This window comes from Petromyzon marinus, chromosome 55 (assembly GCF_048934315.1).
Source record: "Petromyzon marinus isolate PM22_M1 ecotype Great Lakes invasive population chromosome 55, UKy_Petmar_22M1.pri1.0, whole genome shotgun sequence".
Taxonomy (NCBI): domain Eukaryota; kingdom Metazoa; phylum Chordata; class Hyperoartia; order Petromyzontiformes; family Petromyzontidae; genus Petromyzon; species Petromyzon marinus.
This window is the reverse complement of record NC_133721.1, coordinates 14007280-14024017: the sequence shown is the minus strand read 5'-3', so window position 1 is coordinate 14024017 and position 16738 is coordinate 14007280. Positions and strand designations below refer to the sequence as shown.

The 16738-nt window shown below is 52.9% G+C and overlaps 1 protein-coding gene across 5 annotated transcripts in view; it reads right to left on the bottom strand.

The window, feature by feature from the left end:
* The window catches only part of LOC116954596 (LIM and senescent cell antigen-like-containing domain protein 1), a 49561-nt gene that overhangs the window by 16343 nt on the left and 16480 nt on the right, over positions 1-16738 (bottom strand). The window contains exon 1 of one of the 5 annotated variants that reach the window (XM_076052406.1): positions 16561-16669. The exons of 2 other annotated variants lie outside the window; for them this stretch is intronic. Coding sequence is in view for 2 of the 3 variants with exons in the window: in XM_076052403.1 (XP_075908518.1) it covers positions 2059-2309 (251 nt within the window). In the remaining variant the exon portion in view is untranslated. Of the gene's footprint in view, positions 1-2058; positions 2585-16560; positions 16670-16738 lie in introns of those variants that run through there. 2 more of the 5 variants (XM_076052403.1, XM_032975244.2) reach the window with 2 other exon arrangements.

Genomic DNA, 16738 nt, shown 5'->3' with positions numbered 1-16738 from the left:
TCCATTCACGTCAACACAGTGGTGCCCCCCCCCACCCCTCGCTCACCCGGCTAAGGCTGCAGGGGCACGAGTGCTGTCAGTGAGAACCTATTTATGGTCACGGGTACAGCTGACCCGCTCGCTCGCACCACCACGGTCACCCAGGCAGGGCGACAATCAGCAGAGGCACAGCCTCGTCCTCCGGTGTTCACAGCAGTCGCTCGCAGGGCAATCGCACTTGTATGTTCAGTTGGGAATTGTGTGTGTGTGTGTACGTACACACACACTAGTGTGTGTACCGTCTGTTAAGACTATACGGGGGATCTTTGTCGTGTATTGTCCGGATTAGAAGACACTGCGGAGAGTAAGACGCACCCCACATTTGTACCCAGTGTCAATAAAGTTGTACAATTCTGGTTACAAAGATCCCCCATGTTGCCTTAACAGACTGTGGGGGCAAGTGCTGTTAGCGAGCACCTATGAAGGCTGGCATGGCACACGAGGTGGGTGGCCAGCAATGCGCCTTTGTCTCTCCAGTGGTGATGTTTACACACCGCACCAGGTACTCATTAGAGGCCGAGTCGAGCTCGGCCTCTAATGAGTTGGCCACGAGCGGGAATCGAATTTGGGGTCTCCAGGTGCACAGTACGCTAACCACTAACCGCTACGCCACCGCTCCCCACAATTCTGGTCATTCGCACACACACACACATTCGCCTGCTGGGTTATAAGCCGCCCTCCCGATCTCTAGCTTTAAAACCCGGGATAAAGTGCGGAGACTGTGGTGACAGGCGGTGGTTGGGGCAATGGCCCTTCACAGCAGAGAGAGAGGAGTATGGTAGCACAGTTGTTAATTATAGAATGAAATATTATCCTCTGGGTGTGTACACATTCACGTGAGATTGCTCATCGGCTGTACTCGTGGCCTCAGCCTGTGTGTGCTCCGAACTAAACTCCACATTGACCAACTCCACAAACGCAAACTCCACAATTACAAAACTCCACAATCACCAACAACACAATCACCAACTCCACAATTACAAACCCTACAAACGCAAAGCAGACTTCCACGCCTTCACAGCGACACACAATAGGAGACCTCTGGCAAACGCCACCAAATTAGGGTGGACAGGAAGATGTCAGTACAGCCGTGGATTATTGATTCAATCTGTGTGCAGTTGAGAGTAAACCCTCCTCCATCTGTATGTTGAACTTCTTTCACATCATACATAGCCAACCGTGCTAATCAGAGGTGCGGGGGAAGGACAAACTAAACACAAAATTCAGTTGTAAAGAAATTAGTTTTTCATCTAAATGATTTGAAAGTGCATCGCTCCCAGCGGCTTCCGAATATTGGAAGTAAAAACGTTCCAGATGGCCGCAGAAGCGCATCTGAAAGCGTGCGATGCGGTGACCTAGGGGAGGCCCAGGACTGTTTCAGATAATTGTCACTGGCGTTGGCCGTGAGCAGGAATTGAACTCGGGTCGCCGGGTTCGCAGCGCGCTAACCACGACACCACACTCACCCACTCTCACCCCTGCACAAGAGGGAGAACATACAAACTCCACAAACGAAGATGCCCGAGTCAGGAATTCAACCTAGGGGGGTGCTTGCTGTGAGGCATAAGTGTTACCACCGTGCCAGGCCATTATCACATCGTTATTTACAAACTCTCTTTATTTTACCAGCTATGGCCCACCGAGCTATGTAGCTCTTTTTTCAGAAGTGACCTGGCTATCACAAATGATAGCTCAACGAAGTGGCTCGTCATCATCGCGTGGAAATGTACAGCAGCCGAATACTCGAAATGCGTGATGTCGATTTAAAACGTGGAGGGAAAAACCGGAGGACCCAAAGAAAAAGCCACACGACCACAGGGAGAGAGACACGCAAACTACAAATAGACGGCAGGCGTCGGTCAGGGTCGGGATCGAACCCACGACCTCCTGTATACAAGGCACGGTAGTCAACATCTCGCCACGGCGGCGAGATGTTGACTACCGTGGCCCGGAGCGCACAGCACCGCGGCGGCCGTGCCACGGCGGAGGCTGGGCGGGACTGCGGGGTTGGCGGCTCACAGTTTGGCGTAGAAGTCACAGAACTCCTTGTAGACGCGCACGTCGCTCTTACGGCGCTGCACGCGCGACCGGGCGACCTCCCTCGACTCGGGCGGCGTGGCCGGAGGCACCGCGCTCATCGGCGGGGCCGGGCCCTCGGCGAGCAGCACGGCCGTCTTCGGCACCACCCACGGCTCTTCCGTCTCGAACACGGCCTCCTGGTGCTCCGGGATGGCGGGAGGCCGGCCCGACGACGACTGGGAGCCGACCATCTTGGCAGGAACCTCCCCGAAATGTTTCGACGATCGCACTTTGATTTCACCGATCCGGACGTGGTGAAGCACCGTCGCGAGCGACACTATTATTATTGTTGTTATTATTATTTTAAAAAATTAGCTTTTTTCCTGTCTTCTCGGGCCGGGAGAAATGGACACGCAGATGATGTGCGGCGATGCACAAGCGGAACCCTGGCGACGCTTGGGAGGAGAGACTTCACATCCTCTCGTGCAACGGCGACTCTGAGCCAGCGAGAGAGCGAATGACCGCAGCGTCCTCGCTCGAGCTCCCAGCACGCCTCTCACCGCCCCCCTCCACCGGCCCCCAACGCGGGCCGCACGCCCTCCAACGGCCCCGGGAGCGCCGGTTCACGCGCTCCGCTATTCATAGCGGAGCGGTCACGACGACAGGTGTCTGGATCACGCCCTTGGGCTTTCCACGACGACGACGACGACGAAGAGGAGGAGGTGGGGAGTGGGGGCAGCGCGGCTTGGGGAGCGGGCGGCGCCGTACCACTGCCCAAATTATTTTTTGGGGAACTCCCCACGGTAGATTTACGAGGTGACACATTCCGAGATCGCCGGTGTCGCGTTTTCATGCGGGGGGCGGGGGGGGAGCCGGGGCCCCCCCTCGCCTGTCGGCAGCGTCGCCCGCGCCACTCGTCACGTCATCATCTCCACCCCCCCTCCCCCGAGCACCGTGGGCCAGCGCCAGCGGCCGTAGACGGCGAGGTGGAGGGGCCACCCGCAGTGACGTCAGCGCTGGCGTCGGCGCCGCCCACTACAAGCGCAGGCTTGTGCGCTCAGAGCCGTACGCTCCACAATATACCTTCTTATGCCCCGTCTATGCATAGGGGTGCGCTCGCGCGCGTTTTAAACTCCGGAAGGTGCATTAATGTGCGCGTGCGCGTGTTTGTGAGACCAGATTTTTATAACTTTACTGACCAAGTTTGGGGCGTGTCGTACTTTCCAGGTCGGCTTATAATCCCGGAGAATACGGTCATTAGTTTGTTCCATGAAGAAAGGTTTCCGCCGTCAGTCCGCGCCGACATAAATATTAAGAGGGGGGGGGGGGGAATGAAACTCACGTGAATCGTATCACTCCATAAGGGAGCGCTGAAACTCAAAATATGAGCAGGAAATGAAAGATTGAGGTCCTGTTTACTGCCCTCACATTGTGGTGGAAATTCTGCATTCCCACTGTAGGCTTCCCCACAACTTGGTACTTATTTTCTCGACCCCAGAGGGACGATGGGCCGAGCCAGCAATTGATCTGCATCGAGATCTGTGGTGCCGGTGTTGCCGCACCGAACCTCGTTGCGGGAGACTGCAGCGCATGCACATTGTGATAGCAAGGGAGTGAGGGCTGGCTGAGAAATACCTCCGGGGCTTCGGTCTACAGTGGAAAAAGGTGGCAACCACTGCACCACCACTGCCGCCACCACCACCCCATTTAACTCCCAGTGAGCGCAGCGACACCGCCGCCAATAATAACTCTGCCTCGCCTTGTAGGGGGACGTCAGGGCCAGGGGGGCCAGGGCAGGGAGGCCAGGGGAGAGCGGAGGGCCAGAGGAGGGAAAGGCCGGGCGATATTTAAGTCCCAGGCCGTTAAAACACGCGGTGGTTTGTTTTTTCTTCATGATGAGTTCGAAAAAATCAGCCCGACTTACGAAGAAGAAAACCACGACCCAAGTGGTTTCTTGGGCAAATGAGGCAGCGGTGTAAATTCTACATTCCCATGGCAGCAGCGAGCGTCTCCATCGGATTACCACCACTCTTGACTTGCTCACAAAGCGGTACTGGTTTTGTTGACCCCCCCCCGCCCCCCCCGAGGGCAGGAGTTGAACTCGCATCCCTTGCGACCGTGAGCCACTCACTCTCTCGGTGAGCCACCCGGCCAGGAAGAGACGTTTGCGACAATGGTTGTCGTTTCCACGGCAAACTTTCTGATCATCACCGTCCGTGACTGGATGGAATAAGTCACGTGTCGACTATTTCGACCTAAAACTCATTCCTGCGTGCATTTAATTCGACAACACCTACACAGGCTGGTCTGATGTAAGGAGCGTTCTTTGTACGAACTAGGCCCATTATATATATATTTTTAACCAAAAACGATTGCTCAGCGAGCACAGACCGATCGATCGACACGCGGCCCGTGGCGGCAGCGTCCCGCGGCGAATTCGTTCACCGGCTGCCCTGCGTGGCCCTGCACGCGTCGGGGTGCGTGCTCCCCCGCTCCCCCGCCACCCGCCAGGCGACGAACTTTCGTGAACAGTTCCACCTGCTGCTCGTCGCTACGCCGCGTCCGCCGTGAGCTGCCGCGCGACGAGGCCAGCGGTTGGGCCACGAGCGGAGAGAGAGAGGACCCGTTAAGGCTCGAGACGAAGTGAGGGGAACGAGGAAGGGGAAGACGCCCGTCCCAACTTTGACCCTACGTGAACTTGGCCGAAGCAAACAGAAAAAAAAATCGAAGGGCGGACGGACCGGCCCATCTAGGGCTCGGCACGACCGGAACCACGAACGTAGCGGTGAAGCGAATCGTGCGATGCGCGAGGCAATGTCGCGATACGTGAGGCGATGTCGCGATATGCGAGGCGATGTCGCGATACGCGAGGCGATGTCACGATACGTGAGGCGATGTCACGATACGTGAGGCGATGTCGCGATACGCGAGGCGATGTCGCGATACGTGAAGCGATGTCACGTTACGTGAGGCGATGTCACGATACGTGAGGCGATGTCACGATACGTGAGGCGATGTCACGTTACGTGAGGCGATGTCGCGATACGTGAGGCGATGTCACGATACGCGAGGCGATGTCACGATACGTGAGGCGATGTCACGATACGTGAGGCGATGTCACGATACGTGAGGCGATGTCGCGATACGTGAGGCGATGTCACGATACGTGAGGCGATGTCACGATACGTGAGGCGATGTCACGATACGTGAGGCGATGTCACGATACGTGAGGCGATGTCACGATACGTGAGGCGATGTCACGATACGTGAGGCGATGTCACGATACGCGAGGTGATGTCACGTTACGCGAGGCGATGTCACGATACGCGAGGTGATGTCATGTTACGTGAGGCGATGTCACGATAGGTGAGGCGATGTCACGATACGTGAGGCGATGTCACGATACGTGAGGCGATGTCACGATACGCGAGGTGATGTCACGTTACGCGAGGCGATGTCACGATACGCGAGGTGATGTCATGTTACGTGAGGCGATGTCACGATAGGTGAGGCGATGTCATGTTACGCGAGGTGATGTCACGTTACGCGAGGTGATGTCGCGATACGTGAGGTGATGTCGCGATACGTGAGGCGATGTGACGATACGTGAGGCGATGTTGCGATACGTGAGGCGATGTCACGATACGTGAGGCGATGTTGCGATACGTGAGGCGATGTCACGATGCGTGAGGCGATGTCACGATACGCGAGGCGATGTCACGATACGTGAGGCGATGTCACGATACGTGAGGCGATGTCACGATACGTGAGGCGATGTCACGATACAATGAGCTGTGTCTTGAGAAACAGAGGCAAGTTTCAGAGTCCAGCGTCACAAGGTTGATCACCGCTTCTACCTCTGTAAGATCAATGCCACCAACAACCTCTACCTCCACCCGCTAACATCCTTCCCATCAACTCCTCTCAATCTCACAACACTACCATTCTGCTGTACAATTTGCAATTCTTTGTTCAGCACCTTGGTTGAGGCGCTATGAAAATTAATATAAGAACATATATCGTTCAAACAACAGCAATGCCATGCCCTTGCAAGCAAGGTGTTTCTTCATGTGTGGCAAGTGTTACATTTTATAGGTTAGATTACTTTATTGTAAAATGCTGTTTATTGTAAAATGCTGTGTATTGTTCAGGTTAGAACAGGTTGTTCAAGAGTGTGAACATTTTGAGGCCAAAACTTGTCTCGGCTGTTCACGTGTGAGGGAGTCGATGGGAAAACGACGATCGCTTAACGAGTTTACGATTACCGGAAAATATATATTATTGGGTCTTTAAAAATAAAAAATAAAATTATTTGAACTATTTCTTATTTTTATTATTTGATCTATCTACGTGGCTTTCCGAAAGACCCAAGAATATGAATTCCTGCAGTCACGAAAGCTTTAAGTAAAGATTTACCGAACATTGTTCGTGGAACGTATCTCACTTGTTAGCCAAGACAAGCCAGGCTGTGTTTGTGTATATACACTGGACGTTCCATATATGTGTTTACCTTGACCACAAGCGTGTGTACAATTTAGTCTGCATAGCTTTCCAAATTAAGTTTTATTCACGTCAGCATCGGTTGCTCGAAAAACAACAGCTCACCAGAATCTCAGGTCAGAACATTGTAAAAGCAACCAACCTTAACGTTCATTATGAAGACATTTAAATATGATATTATGATACTGTTGATGTTAACATAGATGACAACAAAGATGATGATGATGATGCCGACAAGATGAAGATGATGACAATGATGATATCGACATGATGAAGATGAGGAGCAGCACCCACCTCTGGGGAGTCACCATGGGTCCAGGCTCCTTGGGCCTCACCCAGCGACGTTGGTACAGAGCAGAGGACGCGAGGGGCTGGAGGTTCAGCCCTGCCATTTGGGTCAATCCTCAACTCGCTTCACCCCAACACCTCACCCCAACCTCACCTCACCGTCACCTCAGCTCACCCCTCCTTACAACACAACCTCGCCTCACCAGGCCCGCGTAGCGTGGGCTGGGAGAACGACGCCACCAAACCCAAGGTATTCCCTCCTTCACCGGAGGCCCACGACGACCATCGCAAAAAACCTCGACAGGGTCTTCCCGCTCGCGCGGTTCGTGTGACGCGCGCGTCGTTTCGGCTCGTGGGCCTGCACAATCTCCGCGTCCGAACCTCAGGACGACGAAACCCCCCAAGGGTTTACCACCTCTTTTCGTTAATTTTTTTGAAATATGAAAAAAAAGACAAAGCGCGCGTGTGTGAGAGAGGCTTAAGGGGAGAAACGGGGATGCAACACTTCGGCTAGAGATTCCTAGAAGCCGCTCTCACGCCCCCCCCCCCCCCCCCCCTTCAGCCAACGCAGCCCTCGGACTCCCGGAGACCTGAGCAAAGTCGCCGAAAAATAATCCAAATTCCAGGCAACTCTCCTCAGACGGGACGGGCCGCGTCGGCGCGAGGGGAAGGCCGTGGCGCTCGCCGGCCCGGGGGGGGAGCGGCGGAGGCCGGAGGACTGCGGTTGAGACGGCACCGCCGGTGCCGCACGCTCTGAGTGGGGATCCTTGTCACTTTAATTGTCGGTCTTTAGCCTCCTCCTCCTCCGTGTCGGGGGCACGGGGGGGGGGGGGTCTGACTGCAGCCACTGTCTGATTTTGTGATGTATATTTTTATTATTATTATTATCAAACATCAAATCGCGATTGTGCACAAATGTGGAATTGTCAGCGGACGAAATGCCCTCTCCCAGTCGCGGCACGAGTAGCGGCACGTCGGGGCGTGAGCCAGCCGGCGGGTTTGTTCAGAAGAGATTTCCACTCCGCGTGGGTGGAGCGGCCTCATGATCTGGTGAAATTGGCACGCGTGTGCGCACCTCCAATTGTGTACGTATGTACGTTGAACTTCTTTCGCACAGTACGTAGCCAACCGTGCTAATCGGAGGTGCGGAGGAAAGATAACAAACAAAACACAAAAAGCAGTTCTAAAGAAATTAGTTTTCAATCCAGATTATTTAAAAGTGTGTAGCTCCAGTGGCTTCCAAATATCAGAAGAGCGTTCCAGACAGCCGCAGAAGCACATCTGAAAGCACGCGATGCGGTGACCATCTTTTTTCGGTGGCCAGCCAAAAGCCGCTACTGCGAGGATGTCTTGAGTTCGCGTGGCGATGGTTTATGCTCCCTGACGAGATCAGCCGAAGTATCCAGGTTCGTTTGTGGCAAGCACTTTGCGTGCAACGAGTGCGACCTTATCATGTATTCGTTCGGCAACCTACGATTAGCGCGGTTGGCTACGTACGGTGCGAAATAAATTCGACATACATACGTACACACGCGCCGTTCAACCGCGGTGGGCTCGCCCGCAGGCCTACCGCCGTCCTTCCGGTCGACGGCAACTTTACAAATACCGACCTGGCTCGTGACGCAGCGCCCACGCCCCTCGGAGAGCCCAGTGGCGGTGGCGGCGGTCGCTGGGGCCCGCCGGCCGCGTGTTTCGCCGCCTCGTCGCAGAGGTTCGTGGTTGGAATCGGGGCCCCGGTTGTTACCGCCCCGGTTAATACCGCCGCTGTGTGCGGTCACCGTTAACGTTTGCACGGCAAACGTTAACGCTCCCGTGACGTCGGTCGGAAAGAGTCGGCCCCCCAACTGCCCTCCGACTGGCACGGTTGGCTACGTACGGTGCGAAAAAAGTTCAACATACGGTAAGTACGTAAAAGAAGGCAATGTCTCAGGAAGTAAACCTTCATCGTAGCAGGTCACTGTGCAGCACAAGGGCCAATTACATCTCTCTGCCAAGAAGATGAAAATATATGGAGGAAGACTGGAGGAATCCAGTATAAATACATATTCTGTGAAGCTCCTTTTCACAGGTGTACCAGTAGGGGCAGCTCAGAACTTTACAAGAAACAAAACAAAAAACACGATAGGAGTGCAAATTATAGGCGAGGTCAACAAATCCCTTTCAGAATATATGCAAATAAAACTAAACGATTTTTTTTTATCTTACTTGGTAAGGCCCACTGAGCCATTCACTTATTTTTCAGCGGCGAGAAACGGATACAGCCCCGACCTATCGCCTGCTACACGTCTTCCCTTTTACGGCCACAGTGTGACGGAACAATGCGCTGAGTGTATCAGGTTAACCTTTTGTCAAGGTTAATCCCCAGTTTCTGCATTCAATCCCTCATTAAGTTCCCATATTTATTAACTAAGAGCCGACGGAGGGGATTCAGACTGCAGGGGTGACCCCGGGGTAGTTTTCTTCCTGCAGTGGCAGGGATTCTCGTGTTTGTTTTTAGTTCGTTGTCTTCACCCCACCCCGCACCTCCAATTAGAGTAGTTGGCCACGTACGGTGCCAAAGAAGTTCAACGTACGTACGCACGTGCCGTTCATTTTTTTTACGACACCCAGAAAGTCAAAAACCGAAACCAGAGTTTGCTCATTTGCTCGCTTAAACAGTTGCTGCTGGGGTTATACCGGTCTGCGGGGCCGACAGGCCGACAGACCAAGGCACGTACGATTTATTTATTTGTACGCAGAGATGCAGAACGGGAGCCCTGCTTACACCGTGGTTTCTTAAGTTGGAATGTGCCAAGAGTCAGCAGGGAGGGCGACGGTGAAGCGACAGGGCCGTGGAGTGGTGGGGCGACAGCGCCGTGGAGTGGTGGGGCGTGAGATCTCCACCCTCCACACGTCTCTCTCCCTGGGCTCAGCAGCAACACGCTTTGGCCACATGACAGAGGAGGCAGAGACCAGAGAGGAAGAGACGTAGCGAGCTTACAGACGAGACACTCGCAATTACACAGAGATGTAGCAATACGACTCGAGATATGACAATGGATAGAGATGTAGAGATCAGTTTAACACGTAGTGGGGCTTTCGCGATCAATATTATTCACAAGAGGTTTTTCGGGGTTAGATCGCGTAAATATAAATGTGTCGTTAAACACCGGTGTGCTGAACTAGTAACCAATTTTGATTTAAAGCTTTCGTGACTGCAGGGATTCATATTCTTGGTTATTTCGGTAAAGTCACGTAGAAGGGAAACAACAAAACAATAAAAATACAAAACAACAATTCTCACGACGTTTCGACTGCAACATGATTGCTTGTGTTGCAGTCGAAACGTCGTGAGAATTGTTGTTTTGTATTTTTATTGTTTTGTTGTTTCCCTTCTATGTGACCTTACCGAAATAACCAAGAATATAGTAACCAATTGTCACGTTTTGTTTACGTGATAAACCTTCGTGATTGACTGTCGGGTGGTGGCGGGTTAAACAACACATTTATATTTACGCACTCTAATAATAAAAAACCTCTTAAAGAAATAGAGATGAAAGGAGGGACATTGATAAGTCTGTATCTCCTCTGACAACTCACTACAAGAAGTTGACAGACGAGACATTGGCAATAAACTGAGATGTAGCGGGATGACAGACTGGATACAGACGAGCTGGAAGGCAGCAGCCAGGCGGTGAGGCCGACGCCCCCAACAATTGCCCAAGCTCTGCAGTCCTCTACTTATGGAAGTAGATTTTTGTTTTCCCCCTTGAGCCAATGAATGAGTGTTTGACATCCTGGTAACGTTTGTTAGCGTACCGCTCACGAGGAGTGCACCCCCTCGTGTCAAACACGGCCGTCAGGGAGCCTCGCCCGGAGAGAGCGAGCCTACAGGAAACGGATCGCCCACCGCCTCCATCCACCCCCCGCTCCCCCCTCCGTCCTGCCCGTGGAGATTTTCCGTGCGCCGTGGGGAGGAAGCGCGTGGAGGTCACCCCCCTCCTTCCGGTCAGCCTCCCCCCGTCGACGTCCCGCACCGATCTCGTCCTCGAGAGGTCCACTCTGTACGAAAACTTCACTCGCGTCCGCACCGCCAACGTGACACCCTCGTCCGCCGAGTACAATGACCAACCTATATCCGATTCACGTGTCGTGTCACACAATTTGTAAGTGCTACGATCGGCGTCAAATAATTGTGCGCTTCGGGTAATTTATTTTTTTATCATCCATTGATGTTGGTGCGATATTTTCCATTTCTCACATGACAGTTGATTTCGTTATGGTTTATATTTGCTACATTGCTGTTATTTCATTTGTTTATTTTCATCTTGAAATATTGGTGACCAGTTCACCCTTGCAAATGACACGATCTTGGTGCCTCACCTAGCTAAACAAACTCAACTTGAATTGCAATTCACTCATGCGACTCAATCATTTGACCACTCACCCAACATCTCACTCATTCAATCACCCACTCGTTCGCTCAATCATTCACCCAGCCACCATCTCACTCATCCACTTCACTCATCTACTCACTCGAGATCTCAATCACCTCACTGGCCCACTCACTCTTTTGCGAATAAGGCCCATCCTGGTCTGGCGAGGTCTCACCTGGTGACACAGAATCAATGAGACACTCGCCATCGACGACGCGGTGAATGTCTCATCGCTCCCTCGCACGCCGCCGCTGTTTAAGCAGCCAACCATGTGGACAGTGGCGATTTGCACGATGCCCCCACCTCGACACCACTAACAATTGCCTTTTCAAAATTAATATTTACCTACCAGAGCAAATACATTCAATGTGTTTCTTTTGCCATATTATTGTCGGGTCCCTATATACAAGGCTTGGCATTTCAGGATCCCTCCCCATTGCAAAGTTTGTAGATCTGCCTCTGCATGCGGCACTGAAAGACACCACAGTGGCTAGGAGATGTTAACTGCCTCGCCCGGTATGCAGGGGGTCGTGGATTCCATCCCTACCCCAACGCCTGCTGTATACTTGGAGTTTGCGGTGTCTCTCTCCCTGTGGTCACGGGGATTTTTCTCCGGGTCCTCCGGTTTTTCACTCTACATTTAGAATCGACATCACCATGCGTTTAGAGTCTTTAACTGTTTTAAATGTCCACGTGATGATACGCCACTTGGTCGAGCTGTCATTCGTGATAGCCAGGTCGCTTCTGAAAAAGAGCTACATAGCTCAGTGGGTCTTACCTGGTATAAAATTATGTAGTTGTTTAGAATGTTCATGAAGAAAAGTGAATTGTTTTCACCCTGGCGAACACAACCACTCGATTGTAACGTGACTTGCTCGCCAACACGACGATTCGTATTAGTGTTTTGGGTCAAAGATCACGTACTCTGCAAACTACTAAAAGCTCTTGTGCGAGTTTAGCTAAACACCAGCCCAAAAAAAATTCCTGGTCTTTCTGGAAAAATTAAGGAAACATCCGTAAAGGAAGTGCTCCTGAAAGTTTCCTTTGGCTCCGGTGATCAGTAAAGCAGAGAGCTAGGACAAAATAAACACGGGGTGACGCAAGCACACACACGGACACACACACACACACATGGTCACACACACGGACACGGGCACGCACACACGGGCACGCACTGCATTTCGTCTAATTTCTCTCTGTCACACTGGTGACCCAGTGTCACTCTGGCAAATGAGAATATCACAGCTCTTTTGAGCAGCCACCTGGTTAAACAAAATACACGAAACTAAAACCCCCAGCAGCAACGCGTGTAAACAACGGTCAACTTCACCACCCACCCACACACCCCTCCTGGCGCTATGAACAACTCCGACCTACATTTAGCCCAATGGCAACACATCTGAAAAGCCTTAGGATCAGCATTTACCAAACGTGGCGCCACGCTGGCGAGATGTTAACAACCTCGCCTGGTATGCAGGAGGTCGTGGGTTCGACCCAGACCCTGACGCCTGCTGCCTGCTGCTGTATATTTGGAGTTTTCGGTGTCTCTCTCCCCGTGGTCGCGTGGCGTTTTCCCCCGGGTCCTCTGGGTTTTCCCCTCCACATTTATAATCGACATCACTCCAGCTATAAATTTCCACGTGATAAAGGCCACTTCGTTGAGCTATCAATTGTGGGCAGGTTGCTTCTGAAAAAAATAAACATAGCTCAGTGGGCCTTATCTGGTAAAATAAAATAGTTTAGTTTATTAGTATGGCGTATGGGCCCCCTCCCCCCAGGTTACCGAGGTCAGAAAGCAAGGGGAAGTCACGTGGCCACCGCACCTGGAGTCAATGTGCTGTTTGGCAAGGCATTCGTTTCATCTTTGGGTATCAGTGTGTTTCTTTACGGATTCGAATTAACGACGTCCATATCGCCTAGGTGATGGCATTAGTCTTGTTCAAGGTGACATGAATACAGCTAAGAGGTGGACAACCTCCAGAAGGTGGCCGTCTATGGGCCGTGCAAGTCAACCCACTGTGGTGGCCTGCGCTTCCTTCAACAGAGGAGGAGGAAGAGCAAAACGACGCAAACTCTCTCCGCTGAAGCCCTCTCGTCGGAGCCAGCAGCACCAAACCTCGACACCGCCATGTGGCTCGTGAACATACGGGCTGCTGCCATCGTGCGAAAGGATAAAATAACAATTACCGTTCCAGCTAGGGGCTCAGATATCTCACTTGGGGATATTTCACGCAAACGACCAACGGGACTTCCGCATCTCTCGGGATGACGTGACGGCAAAAACAGCCGCCCATTCCGACGCAAATTCATGCGGCGCACACCCCGACCAAAAAAAAAAATCCTAGATTACATCGGAGCTCTTTCCTTCCTTCTATGGTCAGCGGGCGAGTCGGCAAGGCCCCGTCGCAGCCGCTGCTGCAGGCGCGCGCTCGCCCACACGGCATCCCATGCCGCTCCATCCCCCCCACGCACAAAGATCCTCCCCACCCCCCCCCCCCCCCCCCCGTATAGCCTCAACAGACCCGTTGTGGCGAGTTGCTCAAAGTGATCCAGAAGAGGCTTTTTGGGGGGGGGTTCGATCACATAAGTATAAATGTGTCGTGAAACCCGCCACCACCCGACACAGCCCATTAGTAAGATTGTGCCAGGTAAACAAAACGTGCCAATTAGTTACTAGTTGAGCACACTGGCGTGTTGGAGGGTAAAACTCAGAACATTTACAATTAGAGTACCGTGATTACAACCAAACCTCATCAGGCAACAACCAGAGTTGTGCCGAACTAATAACTAATTGGCATGTTTACCGATTGGCTGTGGAGGGTTATTATTATGGATATTGGACCCAGTGTCACACTGCTCTCAGGGAGCTGCCACGGCACAAGCGTGCCTCCTCTTTTTGCACCCATTTTACTCGCTTCAACCTTTGTACTTGGACATTAACATCAATGCCTTCATCATATCGGTGACCCGGGCCGGTCAAGCGAGACTGGTCCCTGGTCTCTGGAGTTCCCGACTGGCTAAACAGATACACGCTTGAGACTTAAAACGGGTGTGGGTGGCTTGACCAGGCTGCCTTTATCTCCCCGGTAACCGATTTAATGCCGAGTCAGCCCACGGCTGCTTTCGGATATTTCTCCACCGATGTTGGCTGCGAGCCGAGCCCATAGCGGTGCGCCAACCACGATACCGCCGCTCCACACGCACGCACGCACGCAGCACCTCCCGATCGGCACGGGTTGGCTGCGCGCCGTGCGAGAGAAGCGCAACATACGTACAGCGACAACAACAGCCGCCATTCACTAGTAAGTGGCAGTGACATCACCACAGCGCGTGTGCCAGGCTAGGTGCACTCCGAGGTCATGTGAAGCGTCGAAGGCTCGCTGCTGGCAGGAGGTCACGGGACCAGTCCCAAGTGCGGTGGGTTCACCGACGTGCGGCAACCGAGAGACGCGCCACCTGCGCTCCCCCACTGTGCAAACTCGACGGGTTTTAGTCGCCCGGAGCTCCGCTCGTTGTTGTGCGCGCGCACACGCACACAGCCACAGCGATCTGTGCACAAACGGAACGGGCATTATGTTTCGGGCAGACGTGATGGTCGACACGTAGGGGCGGTTAGCGGGCCGCCTACCATCGCGGCTGCTCTACTGCGCGTCTCACGGCCACTGTGCGCGCGTTTCCTTTTATGGACAATTCCAACATTTTTTTCCCCTTCCACAAATGGCAACACGTGTGCACAAAGACAAAGATCCCCCGTGTAGCCTGAACGAACTGTTGGGGCAAGTGCTGTTAGCGAGTAGCACCCATGAAGGCCGGCATGGCACAAGAGGAGGTGGGTGGCCAGCACCACGCCCGGCCGCCTTTGTTTCCCCAGTGGCAGTGTTAACCCACCGCATCAAGTTTCCATTTGAGGCCGAGTAAACCTAGGAGATGCCCAGGACCAGTTCAGATAATCGTCACTGGTGTTGGTGGCTGTGTGCGGGAATCGAACTCTGGTCTCCGGGTTCGTAGCGCAGCGCGCTAACCGCTACACTGTCGTGTGGGCACACACACACGCACACACGCACACACACACACACGCGCACACACACACACACGCACACACGCGCACACACACGCGCACACGCACACACACGCACACACACGCACACACACGCACACGCACACACACACGCACACACACGCACACACACACGCACACACACACACGCACGCGCACACACACGCACACACACACGCACACACACGCACACACACACACGCACGCACACACACACACACGCGCACACGCACACAAGACAAAGATCCCACGAGGCCCACATGGGCTGCCAGGGCACGTGTTTTTAGCGAGCACCTATTAAGGCTGGGATAGCGCACGAGGTGATTGGTGTGGCCAGCACCAAGCCCGGCCGCCTTTGTCTCCCCCGTACGATCTCACCCAAAAAACGTCATCATGGAGGTACATTCACTTATCCAAAGCTGCACAACAAGCGCAGACTGAGTTTCTGTAAGGCAACAAGACTGTTATGGCCACGTCCTGTAAGCGAGCTTTGGCCAGCACCACACCTCGCCACTTTGTTCTCTCCAGTTAGACGGTGCACACTTAATGCCGAGCGGACCTAGAAAGTCCCAGAACAAAGTCTGCCATGAATTGGCAATGTTGCGCGAGGCTAGGAAGTGAGCCTGATTTTCTGCGATCGTAAATGAAACTATTTTTTTTATTTTACCAGGTAAGGCCCACTTCGATATATAAGCTTTTTCAGAAGCGAACTGGCCATCACAAATGATAGCTCAACGTGGAAATTGATATCATCAGCTGAATACTTTAAACGCACTATGATTCTAAAAATCCACACGATCTCGGGAGGATAGAGAGAGACACGTAAACATCAAATATACAGCAGCAGGCGTCAGCGTCAGGATTAAACCCACAACCTCCTGAATACCAGGCGAGGTATTTAACATCTCACCACTGTGGCGCCTCTTTATAAACACATTGCACTCTCTCCACTAATACCCCTTTTCCACTGGAACATCCGAGCGGAGCCAGAATGGGGCCCTCATGGTTGTGGGTTTTCCACTGCCGTACAGAGCCGGAACCAAACCGTGCTCCTCTGGTCTCACGAGACATCTCAAATCTCGCTCGGGACCAAGCAGGGCCAGGGGGCAAGGCTCAAACGGCGTGTCAGCAGCGGCAGCATGAGCATCTCCAGACAATTTCAATTTACATAAATAATTTACCCACGATAATATTCTAATCGCCGCGCATCCAACCCATCGCACACAAGGCCGCTCAACTCACAAGGGCGTGTCAGGGCCACACCACCATCCCGCAGCAGCAGCAGCAGCAGCCGATACGTTGCCCAAGGCCCCTCGCTTCCTTGCAACGGTCACAAGCTCACGAGCCAAGCCACAAGCTGCCTTGTGAGGAAGGCCAAATTGAGTAAAGTGTACTTAAGCCACCGAATAAATTAATAAAA